Here is a 14812-nt window from a genome sequence, read left to right as displayed (position 1 = left end):
TATACTTTAATTTTAAAATATATATAATTTTTACAACTCAATTTATCATGTAGTACTATAATTTTAAAGAATACTTATTATAATAATTAATATTAATTATTTGTGATTATACATTAATTTTATGGAATCTTATTATAATAATTATATACAAAAGATTTTTATAATTTAATTTTAAAGAATACTAATTATAATAATTAATCTTAATTATTTGTGATTTTCAATATTATAATTTTCAAGTATTTATAATAGTTTGGCTCATTTACAGCCCTAATTATTTTAAATCGATTCATTGCACAATAGAAAGAGATTTATGTAGCAAATTAGATTAGACAAGTTCCGTTTTCATAAAATGAAAGTGTCTATGAGACAAAAAGGAGAAGGAAATATCCTCCTTTAGTCCTTCTCTTCATTTCTTGACCCAATATCTGGTCACTTTCGTTTACACTATATTTCTGAAATGAAGCTTTTGAATATAAATATAAATTTGTAAAGTATTTAGCTTATTTGGAGAAGTTTTTTTTAGGGAACAAGACTTTATGTATTTCAAAATTTTTTAATAATATTTTTTTATTTAAAACAACCACATTATATAATAGAATATAACTCTTTTCTTTCTTATCATAAAAATAAATTTATCAAAAAAATTATAACGATAAATATATCAAAATAAAATATATATAAACTAAAATTTGAGATTTTGCTCACTTTATACTTCTTAAATACCAACAAACTCTCACTTTTATAACTACTTAAAATTTGTGATATTTTTATAGCTTACATTCTATTATATTGTTTTATCTAAAAAAGTCTATTGATATTGAAACTGAAATGAGCATGAGCAATGCGGGAAAATAAAGTCAAATAAAATATTTAATTAGACAAATGAGTATTTATTTAAATTTATAAATGGATCAAATTAATTTATAAAGTTTAAAAATTAGTGAATTTATTTATTTATAATATTTTATAAATTTATAAATTTATTTTATAAGCCAACAAAAATTCTGGATATGATAAGTTTTTCTTATAATCACTATACTTATAAATTAATTTGATCAAACATATTATAATATTTTCATTATTTAATTTTAAAACATCAACATATATTTTATATTATATTATTTATAATAATAAATATATTTTAAATTATTTATTATCAAGTATGGTAATTATGTAACACTGCTACCCTGCTAAAGTATAGACAGAATAAGGAATATTTTAAACATATCTTTTTAGATATATCAAGACTAAATAATTTTTTTTATCTATAATTATCAAGTTATTAGCTAGTTGAAGTAAATTTCATAAAATGATTAAAGTAAATGTGAGATTTCAAACTAAAATTTTGATAAAATTTTCTCTGTTTTATCAGCATTTTAATCTGTAGTACATACGAAAATCATACTTGTAATTATACTATCAAAATAACATTTCCAGTAAATAAAATCAATCTCTAACTTCACATATCAATGAAAAAATCAAAAGAAAATATAAAATCGTACAAATACTAAATGTTTCTTGAATTGCTTTTTTTTTTCTTCTATTCTCTACTTATTTTCTTTTCCTTTGATATTCCTTCGTCTAGGTCAATTTATATTTTAGAGAATGATTGAATAAATTGTAAATTAAAACTTTATAATTCAAATTCATGCATGAAGAAAATGAGAATATACTATTTTTTACACATTTCTAAACTTATCTTTAACTTTCAAAATTGGTGCATATGAAACCCTAAACTTTTATTTTTCAATTCTTTCAATATATGTCTCTTTCTCTAACTATTGATTTTAGGGTGAATTTTGGATAAAGAAAAAAGTTGATTGGGTGAGAGTTTAGCTTGGATTTTGTGGAAGGAAGACAAAATAAAATTTTGGTTTTTCAATGAGGTCGGTGGAAAAGACAATCCACTTTTTTATTTTGCTTTGTCATTTCTTTCATGTATAGTTAGATGACACATGGAGAGTTTAGGTGAAGAGGTGGAAAATATGAATGACTAAATTGAATTGTATTTTTAAATTTTTCATACTCAAACTTTAACCTACTAAACTATTTACCATATTTTAATTTAATTTTAAAATTTTCAATAACTATAGATTGATCTACTAAATTATACTTTTAACCTTTAGAAGTCATTTTTATTTAAATAAACATGACGGGTTTAAACAAACACCTCAAATAAGCACATCGAAAAACCCCAAATACTTTCGAAAAGTAACTCGTTTCCAACTCGCTAATCATACTCTCTACTTTATTTTTAGATATATCCGTTTCTTTATTTGAATTTTCTATAATCTGATTATTAGCAGTTTATAATTATACTAGTATCTCTCCTAAATAGTTCAAGATAAGTTAGTACCTCCCCTAATGTCACTTGCTCTAATAGTTAAAATAGTTTAACCCTACCTAGTAATGTCACTACTCTAACTATAGGTTTGAGAATGTTATAAATTATTTATTAATAATTTATAAGTATTTTAATTAAACATATAATTAATTAAAAATTTTAAAGAATTATAAGTTTTAAATAATATAAATATTAAATGCTTATAAAAATATAAATCAAATACCTAATTAAACATAAACATATTTAGATGTAAAAATAGGCTGCATGATGAATATAAATTAAAGTTTATCCAAAGTTATTAAAATATAAATTACATTTTAAAAATATTTTACCTAGATTATTAATTATAATTATAAAAATAGATGAGTTATTTTATTTTTTTTATAATAACAATCAAAATTGAGATAGATTCGAATAATTACGGGTTGAATTTTAAATATTCAATATTGAGTTGATATAAATTTAGACAAAAGTAATTTTTGCGGATATTACGCTTGTTATCATCTCTAATTCCCACCCCTCTATTTTTCCTGTGTTTGGGAGACTGTTAGGCGTTAGATATGTACAGAGACGTTGCCCGTTAGGTGTCATGATCAAGCCCATGATGCCTATGACGCCTGACAGACAAGATGATATCCAAAAGACTGAGTGGGCCCATCGAGTGGAACCAAAAATCTGAAACCATGATTCGTGTTTTCCTTCATTTGCTTGCCAAGGCTTCAACACAATTTTAGCCCTTTAAAAAAAAAAAAAAATACAAGACTTGTAGCATACTGTGTATTTATAATCATGCTAGACATACATCAAAATATATTTATATAAAATTTAGGAAATAAATAAATACATAATACAATCAACTCAATAGTACTAAATTTTAAAATTGAAATCTATTAATTACTGATAAAAATTTAAGTCTTATTTAATTAGGGTAAAAATTTAAAATTTATAAAAATTATAAAAATTATTTTTATTTAATTATTATTTATTTTTAAAATTAAATTTAAGTCTTATTTAATATTATTATAATACTTAAAATTAAAAATAAAATACTACAATGGAAAACAAAATAAAAATCTCATTGGCAATTTTCATTTTATTATTAACCTTAAAAATTAAGTGTTTCAATATATTTTTTTAATTAATATTATAAGTGATATATATTACGCTTAATGAATAAGCTAATTGTTAAAAATAAAAAATAAAAAAGAATAAAAAGCCAATTTGGTAAATTATTATTTTAAGTTGGATCCTTTCTCTGTTCTCCTTGTTCTTTTTAGGGAGATTTATAATTTAGTCTCTAAATATTACCATTATTAACAAGTTAGTCTATGTATTTTTAGAAACTTATTAAAACGTTCTTATGTTTTCTTTCCGTCAACAAAATAATCTTTCCGTCCTCTTTTCTGTTAAAATTAGATAAAATAGGAGAGATTAAATTTTTAAAATCCAATTTTACCCCCAAATAAAATCCTTTATTTAGTTCTTGAATATTATTATTATTAACAAGTTAGTCCTTACATTTTCAAAAATTTATTAAAACGTTTTTATCTTTTTTCATATCTATTAAAATGTACTTATCGTTTCTTTCCGTCAATAAAATAGTTTCATATCTTTTTTCATATATATTAAAACGTTCTTATCATTTCTTTACATCAACAAAATAGTCCTTCCTCATCATTTTTTTTCGTCAACGAAATCGTCCATCCCTATATTTTTAGAAATCTATTAAAATATCTTCATTGTTTCTTTTTATCAACAAAATAGTCTCTATCTTTTATCGCATCTATTAAAACGTCCTTATCATTTCTTTTTGTCAACGAAATAGTCCCTATCTTTTATTTTCTCCTCCTTCTCCTCCTCCTCCTCCTCCGCCGCCGCCGCCGAAAAAGAAGAAAAAGAAGAAGAAGAATAAGAAGAATAAGAAGGAGAAGAAGAAGAAGATAAAGAAGAAAAAGAAGAAAAAAGAAGAAGAAGAAGAATAATAATAAGAAGAAGAAAAAGAAGAAGAAAAAGAAGAAAAAAAAAAGAAGAAAAAGAAGAAGAAGAAGAAGAAGAAGGAGAAGAAGAAGAAGAAGAGAAAGAAGAAAAAGAAGACAAAAAAAAAGAAGAAAAAGAAGAAGAAGAAGAAGAAGAAGAAGAAGAAGGAGAAGAAGAAGAAGGAGAAGGAGAAGAAGAAGAGAAAGAAGAAAAAGAAGCAAAAGAAGAAGGAGGAGAAGAAGGAGAAGAAGAAGAAGCAGAAGCAAAAGAAGAAGCAGAAGCAGGAGGAAGAATTTATGAAGAAGAAAAGGAAGGAGAAGGAGGAGGAGGAGAAAGAGGAGGAGGAGAAAAATAATGAAGGGTAATTTAGTATTTTACTATATTTTTAATGGCAAAAATAGACAAAATGACTATTTTGCTGACGGAGAGAAAAGATAAGGATGTTTTAATAGGTTTCTAAAAATGCAGGGACTAACTTGTTAATAATGATAATACTCAGGGACTAAATTATAAATTTTTCTTCTTTTTATTCATTTGTTTTTTTTTTTTTTCCTTCAACCACCAGGAGAAAGAATTGATGAATAAGAAAATGAAGGAGGAGGAGGAGGAATACGAGGAGGAGAAAAATAATGGAGGGTAATTTAGTGTTTTACTATATTTTTAACGGCAAAAATAGACGAAAGAACTATTTTATTGACGAGAGAAAAGATAAGGACGTTTTAATAGGTTTATAAAAATACAGGGACTGACTTGTTAATAATGGCAATATTCAGGAACTAAATTATAAATCTCCCTTCTTTTTATTCCTTTGTTCTTTCTTTCTTTTTTTTTTTTTTTTCCTTCAACCACCATAATTATTGCAATCGATTTTAAATAAAAGCTGGAATCGCAATGAGTATTGTCTCTTACTATTTTTCTTGTTGTAGAAAATAAAAAAGAAGTTTAGCTACCAATCAATTTGATGCTGTAATTTGAAAGTCAATCAATGGCTAAAATTAAAACCTCATACTAAAATTAATATATACGCATTAAAATTTTATATTCTTTAATTATAGCTAAGAATAATCACTTATGATATTTTAAATATTATGATAAATAATAATAGTAATAATAAATGACATCATTTTTATTAGTAAAACTGAAATTTTATTCTCACTGTATTTAGATATTACTTCAACAGATTTTTGTTTTTCCAGAAATACCACTTCAAAGCATTTCAACGTATTATCTTTAACTAATATTCACGATAAATGGTCAGGAATCTGAATGCCTATTATCATATTTTACATTGATTATCTAAATTAGCCTCTTAATCATATTTAAATTTAGTTTAAAACTTAATAACGGCTGTTGTTTTGACTTTAATACAAGAAATTACTTAGTAGAAAAAAAATCATAATATAATGGAACAGTACAAATTTCAGTCAGTGTCCAATAAAATAAATAAATTTAATGTAAAAAAAATCAGATAAAGTAGAAATAAAGACAAGAGGTGCGTTCACTCGGTCAATTTTACGAATATGGCTTCCTTCCTCTCTTTATACGTATTTTGCCAACATGTTACGCATGGCATGGGATCCTCATCCGATGGGTCTCTATAAACGTCGTCGTCAATTGATTGAGAATGAGAAATCCCATTTGGGATCCTCTATGGATTAATGGCAACGGACGATGCCACATACATCCACCGTCCGTTTCCATATAATTAAATATTATCGTATTAGTAGAGTGATCTAGACATGTCCCAAGGTCAAAGATCCGATTCCGTATAAAAATTAGAATTAAGGTTAATTAAATTAAATTAAATTATTTTTATTTTGAAATCCAATTGCAAGTTTTAATATAAAATTTTATATCACAACTCAATGTTACAATTAAAAGTAAACAAATAAAAATAGATAAAATTAGCCCAATGGGTATTTAACTATATAGTATTAGTATTTACGAATCACTCGTGAAAAAGAATAATTATGAATTATGATTAGATTACAAAAATACTTCAAGTGGATAATTCAGATATGACAGCCTATGGAAGAAGCATGGACTGGCACCGCCAGAGAATCTAATCACATCGTGGACGATCCTCAGCAAACAAAGTCCTTTTCCTTTTTTTCTTTACCGTTGATTTGTACTTTTCCGTTAACGGTGCACGTTAGACATTGATAAAAGCCATTGTCCAGCTCCGGTCCCTGCTTTTCATACCCTCCCTCGGATCAAAAAGCAAAATAAAAAGGAAAATATTTGCCAAAACGAAATCTAAAAAACGCCAAAAGCTTCTCCGGTACTGGTGACAGAGTGAAAACAACGATATCTCCACCAACAGTAATAAGATAACTTCTCTGGTACTTTCCTTCTCTGTAAGCTCCAGTTCCCCTAGTTCTGTTTCTTGGATTCCACTCAGTAATGGAGGGTTTGGTTATCAGCACCGAGTTGCGGTTCTCACGATGATATCTCCGCCGTCGGATCCTCCTTCATTTACTGACATAAACAAGTCTTGCTTGTAGTGCTTCGTTTTTCAGTTCGGATTCTTATACTCTCTGCAGCTGTGATCTCGCAGTTGATTCCTTGGAATTTCACAGATCTAACCTGTAATTGCTAATAATCAGCGGTGTCGGTGATGTCGGTGTTTGCAGTCGCAAATACCGCTGGTAAGTTTTTGCTTCTATCGCTTCTCATTTCTATCTGCTCTTTTTACCTTTTTATTTCGGGACCTGTTCGGTGGTAGTTAGACTCGAGTCTTTGTTAAAGTTGCTTTTGGTAGCTGAGGAAATCAATTATCGGAATTGAAACTCAAGTTTTATAATTTTCTAGTTTAGGAAGTACTAAAATGGGGATTTTAGTTGAGTTTGAGGCATTGTTTTCTTCTGTTCCTTAATCATACTAATCTTGAGAACTTACCTTGGCCTAATAATGCGATTTTTGGTTCTCTAGAAGTGTGATTTAACTTGCCAAAGCTTAGACAAGAGACAGTTTGATTACTTGATGTTTACCTTTATACTTATCAGCAAAACCATAGTGGAGTAAATTTTGTAATGCCCAACATTATAAACGGATCACTAGATTGATTGACTAATAGACGTTGCATTGAGTCTTAATTTTAGGTTATGAGAGTGATGACACCTATAAAATGCATAAAAATGTATTTGTAGTGCGTTCTATATTTGTATGATATTCATTAGCCAATTGAATTCTGAGAATCTCAAAATGAATTGCTTTGCTATTACATCTATCATGATTATTGCTCTTATAGATTGAAACTTTTGGTTTTAACACGAGGTGCAGAATTATCAAGAAAAGTCTGCGGTCTGTTGCTACATCTTTTGGTTGTTTCTTGTTGTGTAATTCACATTTCCGATGTCAGTTTGGCCGATGAGCAACGCTTCAAAGAACCAATAGGACCTCCTAGTGGAGCACCTGCAGTTGCACCTGCTATTCCTGCTTTGCCTCTGCCAGCCAACCTGCCACAGTTTCATAAACTGCGAAGAAAACATTTCTCACCTCTTGGTGCACCTTCAGCTGTGGCAGCACCAGCCAGATCTCCTAATTATGATCCATTAATAACTTCTGCTCACTCCCCTACTGGATCACATTTGCCAAAGCCATCAATGAAGAAGAATGCTTTAGTGCCTACTAGTGCTGGATTGATGGAAATTTCACCAACACAATCCAATGCTGGTACAAATGCTACTGGTTTAGCTCGGCCTCCATTGTCTCCTCGTGCCTCTGGTAATGCAATCTTTGTCTAATTTAAGTTTTTTTATTTTTATTTTTTATTTTTTATGCTTTCCATTTTCCTTCATAACAATTTATTTACAATCAAAGATACAATGGAAGCGAGTTACTTATTTCTTCCTACTCAAACTACTAACAAAAAGGAATGAAAATGTACTGCATTGTCCATTAAGGTTGTAAAATAAAGTTACATGTAGATAGCAAGGAACCTGTGATTTTGCATTGACTATAAGATTTCTCGTTTTGCCAGATTGTTGCAAACCTGACATGGTGTTGAAACAAGGGAGTCATAATTGCCACTGTGTGTATCCCATAAAGCTCGACCTTCTCCTTTTGAATGTCTCACAAAGTCCTAACTGGGGAAAGTTTCTGCAAGAATTAGCTTCCCAGCTTGATTTGCTAGTTTCTCAAATTGAGTTGATCAACTTTTATGTACTCAGCTTATCAAGATTAAATATTTCAATGGATATTACTCCTCATACAGGAATCAGCTTTTCTGCTAGTGATGCGTCTATGATAAATTCTTCACTTGCATTACATAAGGTTCATTTTGACTCCACCCTTGTGGGTGATTACAAACTCCTCAATCTTACCTGGTTTGAAAAGCCGGCACCTTCCCCAGGTAAATTTTATCTTGCACCCTATTGTTTCATTGCTTGGAACATCTCAATATGACCTTGCAATGAGGTGGTTTTCTCAATCAGATATAGTTTTGACCATGCTATTTGCTATTCTTGATTGCAATTCACTTTTCCTAGACTTTTTTTCGGGGACTATATAGATAGATCCATCCTATCTGTTTGTATGTATGTGTAGTTGGGGAGTTTAAAAAGTATTTTGTTACCATTATATTACTTTATTCATGGCTTATCATATGATATTTGATGTGTAGCATGTGAGGTACTTGGCTGGTTGGATCATTAAAATTAGGATTGAGAGAGAGAGAGAGAGAGAGAGAGGCATCAGACCAATTATGTAGTTTTGTTAAGTTATTGCTTTTATTCTTGTAAGAAATCTTTGTTGTGGGTTTGAAAAATTACAGCAGGGAACATTTTATGGATGTTGGTTCTCTTGTTTGTATATTGAAGTAACTTGCACATCTCATAAACAGCTCCTGTTGTTGCTTCATCACCTGTGGAAGCACCAGCACATCAATCTACAACTTCCACATCTCTCAGTGCTTCAGGCAGTGGCAAACATTCAAATCTAATTCTTATACTCAGTATTGGTGCTGGCATTGTGATTATCGCCATAATATCCTTGCTTATAATTTGCTCATGCGCATTTCGTGAAGGGAAGCCTAAGGGATCTCCTAAAGAAACTGGTATGTAACTTAGATATTAGGTCAAACATTTTAATTTTGTTTCTCTGATTAAATTTTTCAGGAACGTTTAAAAATTACAGCAAAACAGAAACTTTGTATGAGCTGTAGATAATAGCTTTGAAGTTTGCATTACTGAATATATTACACATGGCCTTGAGAAAAAAATCATTCAGGTAATCTTCATTGGAATTGATGACTATACCCTTCTCACATATCGGACATAATTTGTTTTTGTCTCAAGTAAGAAAGTGCTGTTGCTTGAATTCCAGCTTTTCTGGTTTGCCATTTGTAAATTGAATAGTTCAGGTTGTGAAACAAAAGTTCATGGACCTTCTCAGACACTTAAATGGTTGAATTCATAGTTTTAATTCATTTCGGAATGCTTGAACCACCAATTTTTGACACATTTGCTACTAAACAAGTGTGGATGTCCTATCTTTTAACTGTACTGCTATTAGTTAAAGTACACCATATAACTGTAAATACTGATTGATACTAGATGACTTTCTTATTGCTGAATTTTGAATATTACTTTTTTTTTTTCTCAATTCTTTTATATTTGATCTTTTCATAAATTAAATTAATCCTTTTTGTTCAGTGAAGCCAAGGACTGTGGATGCTGTTCCAGCAGGAGGATCTCTTCCACATCCTACCAGTACACGGTTTCTAGCCTATGAAGAACTTAAAGAAGCAACAAACAACTTTGAACCTGCAAGCATACTCGGAGAGGGTGGGTTTGGTAGAGTTTTCAAGGGTGTCTTAAGTGACGGTACAGCTGTAGCCATTAAGAGGCTTACTAACGGTGGTCAACAAGGTGATAAAGAATTTCTAGTTGAGGTTGAAATGCTTAGCAGGTTGCATCACCGCAATCTTGTGAAGCTTGTGGGCTACTATACTAGTCGCGACTCTTCACAAAATCTACTGTGTTACGAACTTGTTCCAAATGGAAGTTTAGAGGCCTGGCTACATGGTAATTATCTTAAAAAACAAAGATAAGATACTGCTGTCATCTTGGAGTTAATTATTTCCTTTTTATATGAATAACATTCATGAAGATAGAATGCATTTATTGTTGGAGAAAAAAACAGATAATACCCTTGTTGCACTGATTCAGCACCTCAGCGGCTCAGCCTATGGGTGCCTACATAACATCTGTGATGAAACGTGCTTGTCTTTAGCCCAGACCACCTGGACCTTTTGCTTGCACTTCTCTGGGCTTTGGATCAGTCTCCTTAGCAGTAATGGCAATGAATTAACAATTGTCCATCTATAGTTTAACATTCTTATTAGTGGTCTATTTGTTGAACTTGGACTAGAATCATGGGCTTGGCCAAGTGGCGAAATTATATAAACCAAATTATAGATGATAATGATAACACCAATTAGCAATTACTGAGCTTTAGCTCAATGGTACTAGAGTCGTCTCTAGTAGTGTGAAGCCTCGAGTTTAAGCACCAAAAGGAGCCAATTTGTATGACAACAACAACGCCGATTAGCGAACATGTAATCATGCTCATTTGCATTTTTTTAAATTATTTTGCTGCCTGAAGGTCTGAATCCTAACATGTTGAATCCTTCATGCATATTTGATACCACTGGGCACTTGCATCTGAGTTCATGCGCATAGGATATTTCATACGGAATATGGTACCCTGTTCTGATACTGCTCTGAGTTTGCCTCAGGACCTCTGGGTGTAAATTGTCCTCTGGATTGGGACACCAGAATGAAGATTGCACTTGATGCTGCAAGAGGTCTTGCATATCTTCACGAGGACTCACAACCATGTGTTATCCACAGAGATTTCAAGGCATCGAATATATTGCTCGAGAACAACTTTCATGCTAAGGTTGCTGATTTTGGACTTGCTAAGCAGGCGCCTGAAGGCAGAGCAAATTACCTTTCTACTCGTGTCATGGGCACATTTGGGTTAGCCTCGGTCTCTACTCTTCTTAATCTACTTAATTTACTTTATTTTAATGTCAATGAGAGGGAATGTCTTTATTTTGTAGGTATGTAGCCCCAGAGTATGCTATGACTGGACATTTACTAGTAAAAAGTGATGTTTACAGCTATGGAGTCGTTCTACTTGAGTTGCTGACAGGCAGGAAACCTGTGGATATGTCTCAACCATCTGGGCAGGAAAACCTTGTAACTTGGGTTAGTAGTTGGCCTCATCGTTTACTTGTTGGACTTTGGGATAATGTATTAACTCTCCTTTATCATATAAATGAAGTACTGGGCCGGTAAACATAATAGAGTTTGTATTGTTTTCAGGCCAGGCCAATTCTTAGAGACAAAGATAGGCTAGAAGAGCTTGCTGATCCAAGGCTTGGGGGAAAATATCCAAAAGAAGATTTTGTGCGGGTTTGCACTATTGCAGCCGCATGTGTTGCCCCTGAGGCAAACCAACGACCCACCATGGGTGAAGTGGTCCAGTCGCTTAAAATGGTGCAGCGTGTCACAGAATATCAGGATACCATGTCCACCTCCAACACCCGGCCAAACATGAGACCATCATCTACTACCTTCGAGTCTGATGGGACATCTTCAATATTCTCTTCAGGTCCTTACTCTGGTCTAAGTGCTTTTGATAATGACCACGTGTCTCGAACAGCAGTTTTTTCTGAAGATCTTCATGAAGGACGATGAATGCAATCAAAGGTCATTAAGCTGGGTCCTTCACTTAATTTGAAAAGCCTCATTTTGATAGTCAATACTACAATGCAAAGAATTGGATAAATTCGAGATGGCAAAGTATTATTAGGAATTCTTTCAGGAAATGGCGTAGATGTCATGGCATAGATGTCAAAGTTGTGATTGGTTGGTGGGAGGTGGGAAACCACTGCAAATTTTCCTGAAGGCAGTGGTTACTCTCTACATGGTTGAAAATTTTTTGTATATATACTTGCTTTGTCTTATTGGATTGCCCTTTTGGGGGGATTTTTGTTTAATGTTCTCTTGGGTGTTTTTTTTTATTTTTATTTTTATTTTTTTTTAAAAATTTAATCATGCAACGTTTCCAGGTGCTTTTCTGACCTTTTCATCCTCTGTGTCCCGGTTCCCAAGTTCCCATTTCAAGTTTATGGAAAATGTGAAGACTGAAGTTGCCTCTAGGTGACTTCACTTGGCCACACGCATGCCAAATGCGTAGCACGTGCTAAATGCAACCATCGCGTCATTGTACTCATTTTATCACTGTGGAGACTTCGACAAGTTTCCCTTCAATTTTAGCTGGTCTTGACAGATTTCAGGTAGCACGCTACTGTCTATGGTCAATGTTATGTATCAAATTATTTACTCCCATCTGTATTTTCGCATAGTAAAAACACTTCACTCTTTCTAAAATCTACATCTTTTTTATTCAAAGAGTGGGGATGGTTCCCAAACTTCGGGGAATTTTTTTTTAAGTAGGGTGGTATAGTTTTAAAATTAAAGTGGCCCTTTTAACCTTTTTTTATTAAAAAAAATTTATTAGATTATTTACTTTAAAATATTAATTTATTTAACTGTAACTTGGAATTTGAGCGAGGTAAATAAAAGGTTTTGCTTATAGTATAGCCTGTAATATTTATTAAAATGATTTATTAAAAGTTATTCTCATTTTTATATTTTATGCAAAGATTTTCAATGAAGTTTCAAAATTTTCTCAACAACAAAATCGCATATTTTTCATTAAAAAAAGAAATTTGGCTCTTCATATTTATATTCCCAGTTTTCTCAATATTATCCTTCTCTTTTTATTCTCTGCTTAATATATCAATCAGTTTTATTTTTATATTAATAATGGATTTTAAAATATTTGATGGATTGAATTAATATATTTATCTATGTATAATATAGAAATTCTAAGGTGGCAAAAAAAAAAAAAGTAGGAAAACTTTTTACAATGAAATCATTTTCTGTAGTTTTAATTTAGATAGTGCATCTTTTTAATGTTTAAATAGTGATAAATATTTTCCTCTTCCTGGTCCATGATAGATCTGGTTTTCTTCTGGGTCCTTTCTTGTTGGGCTCCCTGATGGGTCTCTCCATGTTCTACCTGGTGAAAGGATCTGTAAAATAAGAAAGAATGGTCAGGGGTCTACCGGGGGTGCCCCGGCAGAGGCCCTCCGACGCTCCAGTCAGATTTTATGGTTCAGAGTAGTATATTTAGGCAAAGGTTACAGAAAGAATAAAAATGGTGTCCAGGAAGGAGAAAGAAGAAGAAGAGAGCCCCTTTTGCGTGGCCTCTACCGTGATATATATATCTGTCTCTCTGCCACAATGCTAGCTGTCTTCTGTCGCTTAGCTCCGTATGTACGGATGTGTCAGGCGCCTGCTCCATGCGTAACGGCCATTAATTCTCCTCTGATACGTATGATTCTCCTCTGATACGCATGCGGAAGGACCTACCAGCGGGGCATCTTGGTCATTTTCCCCTTTTCGGGCTGGGTTGAATGGTAGGGCTGAAGTTGAGCCTGGTGAGGGCCTGATTACTGGGCCGAGAGGTTTGGGCCGGTTTGATTGAGGAGTCTAGGCGGAGTCCGGCCCTGTGACTGAGCGGGCTGGACTTGGCTCTCGAGGGGAATATTGAAGCCTTCGGATCATGGACTATTTTCATGGGCCTGGCCTTTATACCGGGGTGAAGAAATCCAGCGATCATCAATTGCCCCTTTATCTCCTCAGCAGTTATTCCATGACTGGTGAGGGGATAAATCTTTAAACTCTATTCATGACCGTGCGGTCTGAGAACTGCTCTTGTCGAAAGTATCCCTTTCTTGCCTTTTTATTATTTTTGTCTGAGCGTTGGACTCTCGTGTATGTTTTTTGCCCCTGAGTATTTATGGGCTGTCTTCTTTCGAGCGTTTTGCGGGCTCTTTGTTGCTTGGACCTTTCTCTAGGTCAGCTGAGTTGGTTTAGTGTGAGCGGTCAATTCTCGAGGTCGTTGCCTCTTATGATTGCCCCTGATTCTTTGTTTGGCTTTGTATTTTGGTATGCAGTTTGCTTAGGAATCGCCTTGCCTTAATTCGGCCTGCCTATTGGGTTTACCAGTACTGCACTCGTTTTCTTGAGATCGGCATGATGCTTTGGTACTTTTGGCTGTTGTGTGAGATCAAAGTCTCTCTACCTGATGACTCGAGGTCCTTTGGGAGGTCGGAGTTTAGCTTTTCATTTATGGTCCCGTGCCCCAATCTTTTATGTGAGATCGGAACTATGTTCTTATGAGTTGTTTTTGCTTGTAGCACCGGATGATCTTGGGGATTCCGGCTATTTTTGCTCCGGGAGATCTTTGAGATCTTCGCCGGTCTTCTACCTCAGTGAGGTCTTCTGCCTCATTGAGGTCTTCTGCCTCAGTGAGGTTTTCTGCCTCAGTGAGGTCTTCTGCCTCATTTAGGTCTTCTGCCTCTTTGAGGTCTTCTGCCTCTTTCGAGGTCTTCTGGCGCATTGAGGTCTT

The 14812-nt window shown here is 32.7% G+C and overlaps 1 protein-coding gene across 3 annotated transcripts; it reads left to right on the top strand.

Annotated features, from left to right (window-relative positions):
* Positions 1–6464: 6464 nt before the first annotated feature.
* Positions 6465–12329, top strand: LOC110613324 (probable serine/threonine-protein kinase PBL21). 3 transcript variants are annotated; one of them, XM_021754402.2, is made up of 9 exons: positions 6465–6663; positions 6865–6969; positions 7604–8047; positions 8304–8675; positions 9165–9377; positions 9976–10347; positions 11061–11304; positions 11388–11535; positions 11653–12329. In XM_021754402.2, exons 2-9 carry the CDS (start codon positions 6939–6941, stop codon positions 12025–12027), a joined length of 2199 nt encoding a protein of 732 aa, XP_021610094.1. In that variant the 5' UTR covers positions 6465–6663; positions 6865–6938; the 3' UTR covers positions 12028–12329. The 3 variants fall into 3 exon arrangements, with proteins under 3 accessions (XP_021610094.1, XP_021610082.1, XP_021610102.1); XM_021754390.2 differs by having other exon boundaries at positions 6466–6663; positions 6826–6969; XM_021754410.2 differs by having other exon boundaries at positions 6471–6969; positions 7683–8047.
* The last annotated feature ends 2483 nt before the right edge of the window (positions 12330–14812 follow it).

Source organism: Manihot esculenta, chromosome 1 (genome assembly GCF_001659605.2).
Source record: "Manihot esculenta cultivar AM560-2 chromosome 1, M.esculenta_v8, whole genome shotgun sequence".
Classification (NCBI taxonomy): domain Eukaryota; kingdom Viridiplantae; phylum Streptophyta; class Magnoliopsida; order Malpighiales; family Euphorbiaceae; genus Manihot; species Manihot esculenta.
The sequence above is the reverse complement of the archived record's forward strand: the minus strand, read 5'-3'. Positions and strand labels throughout refer to the sequence as shown.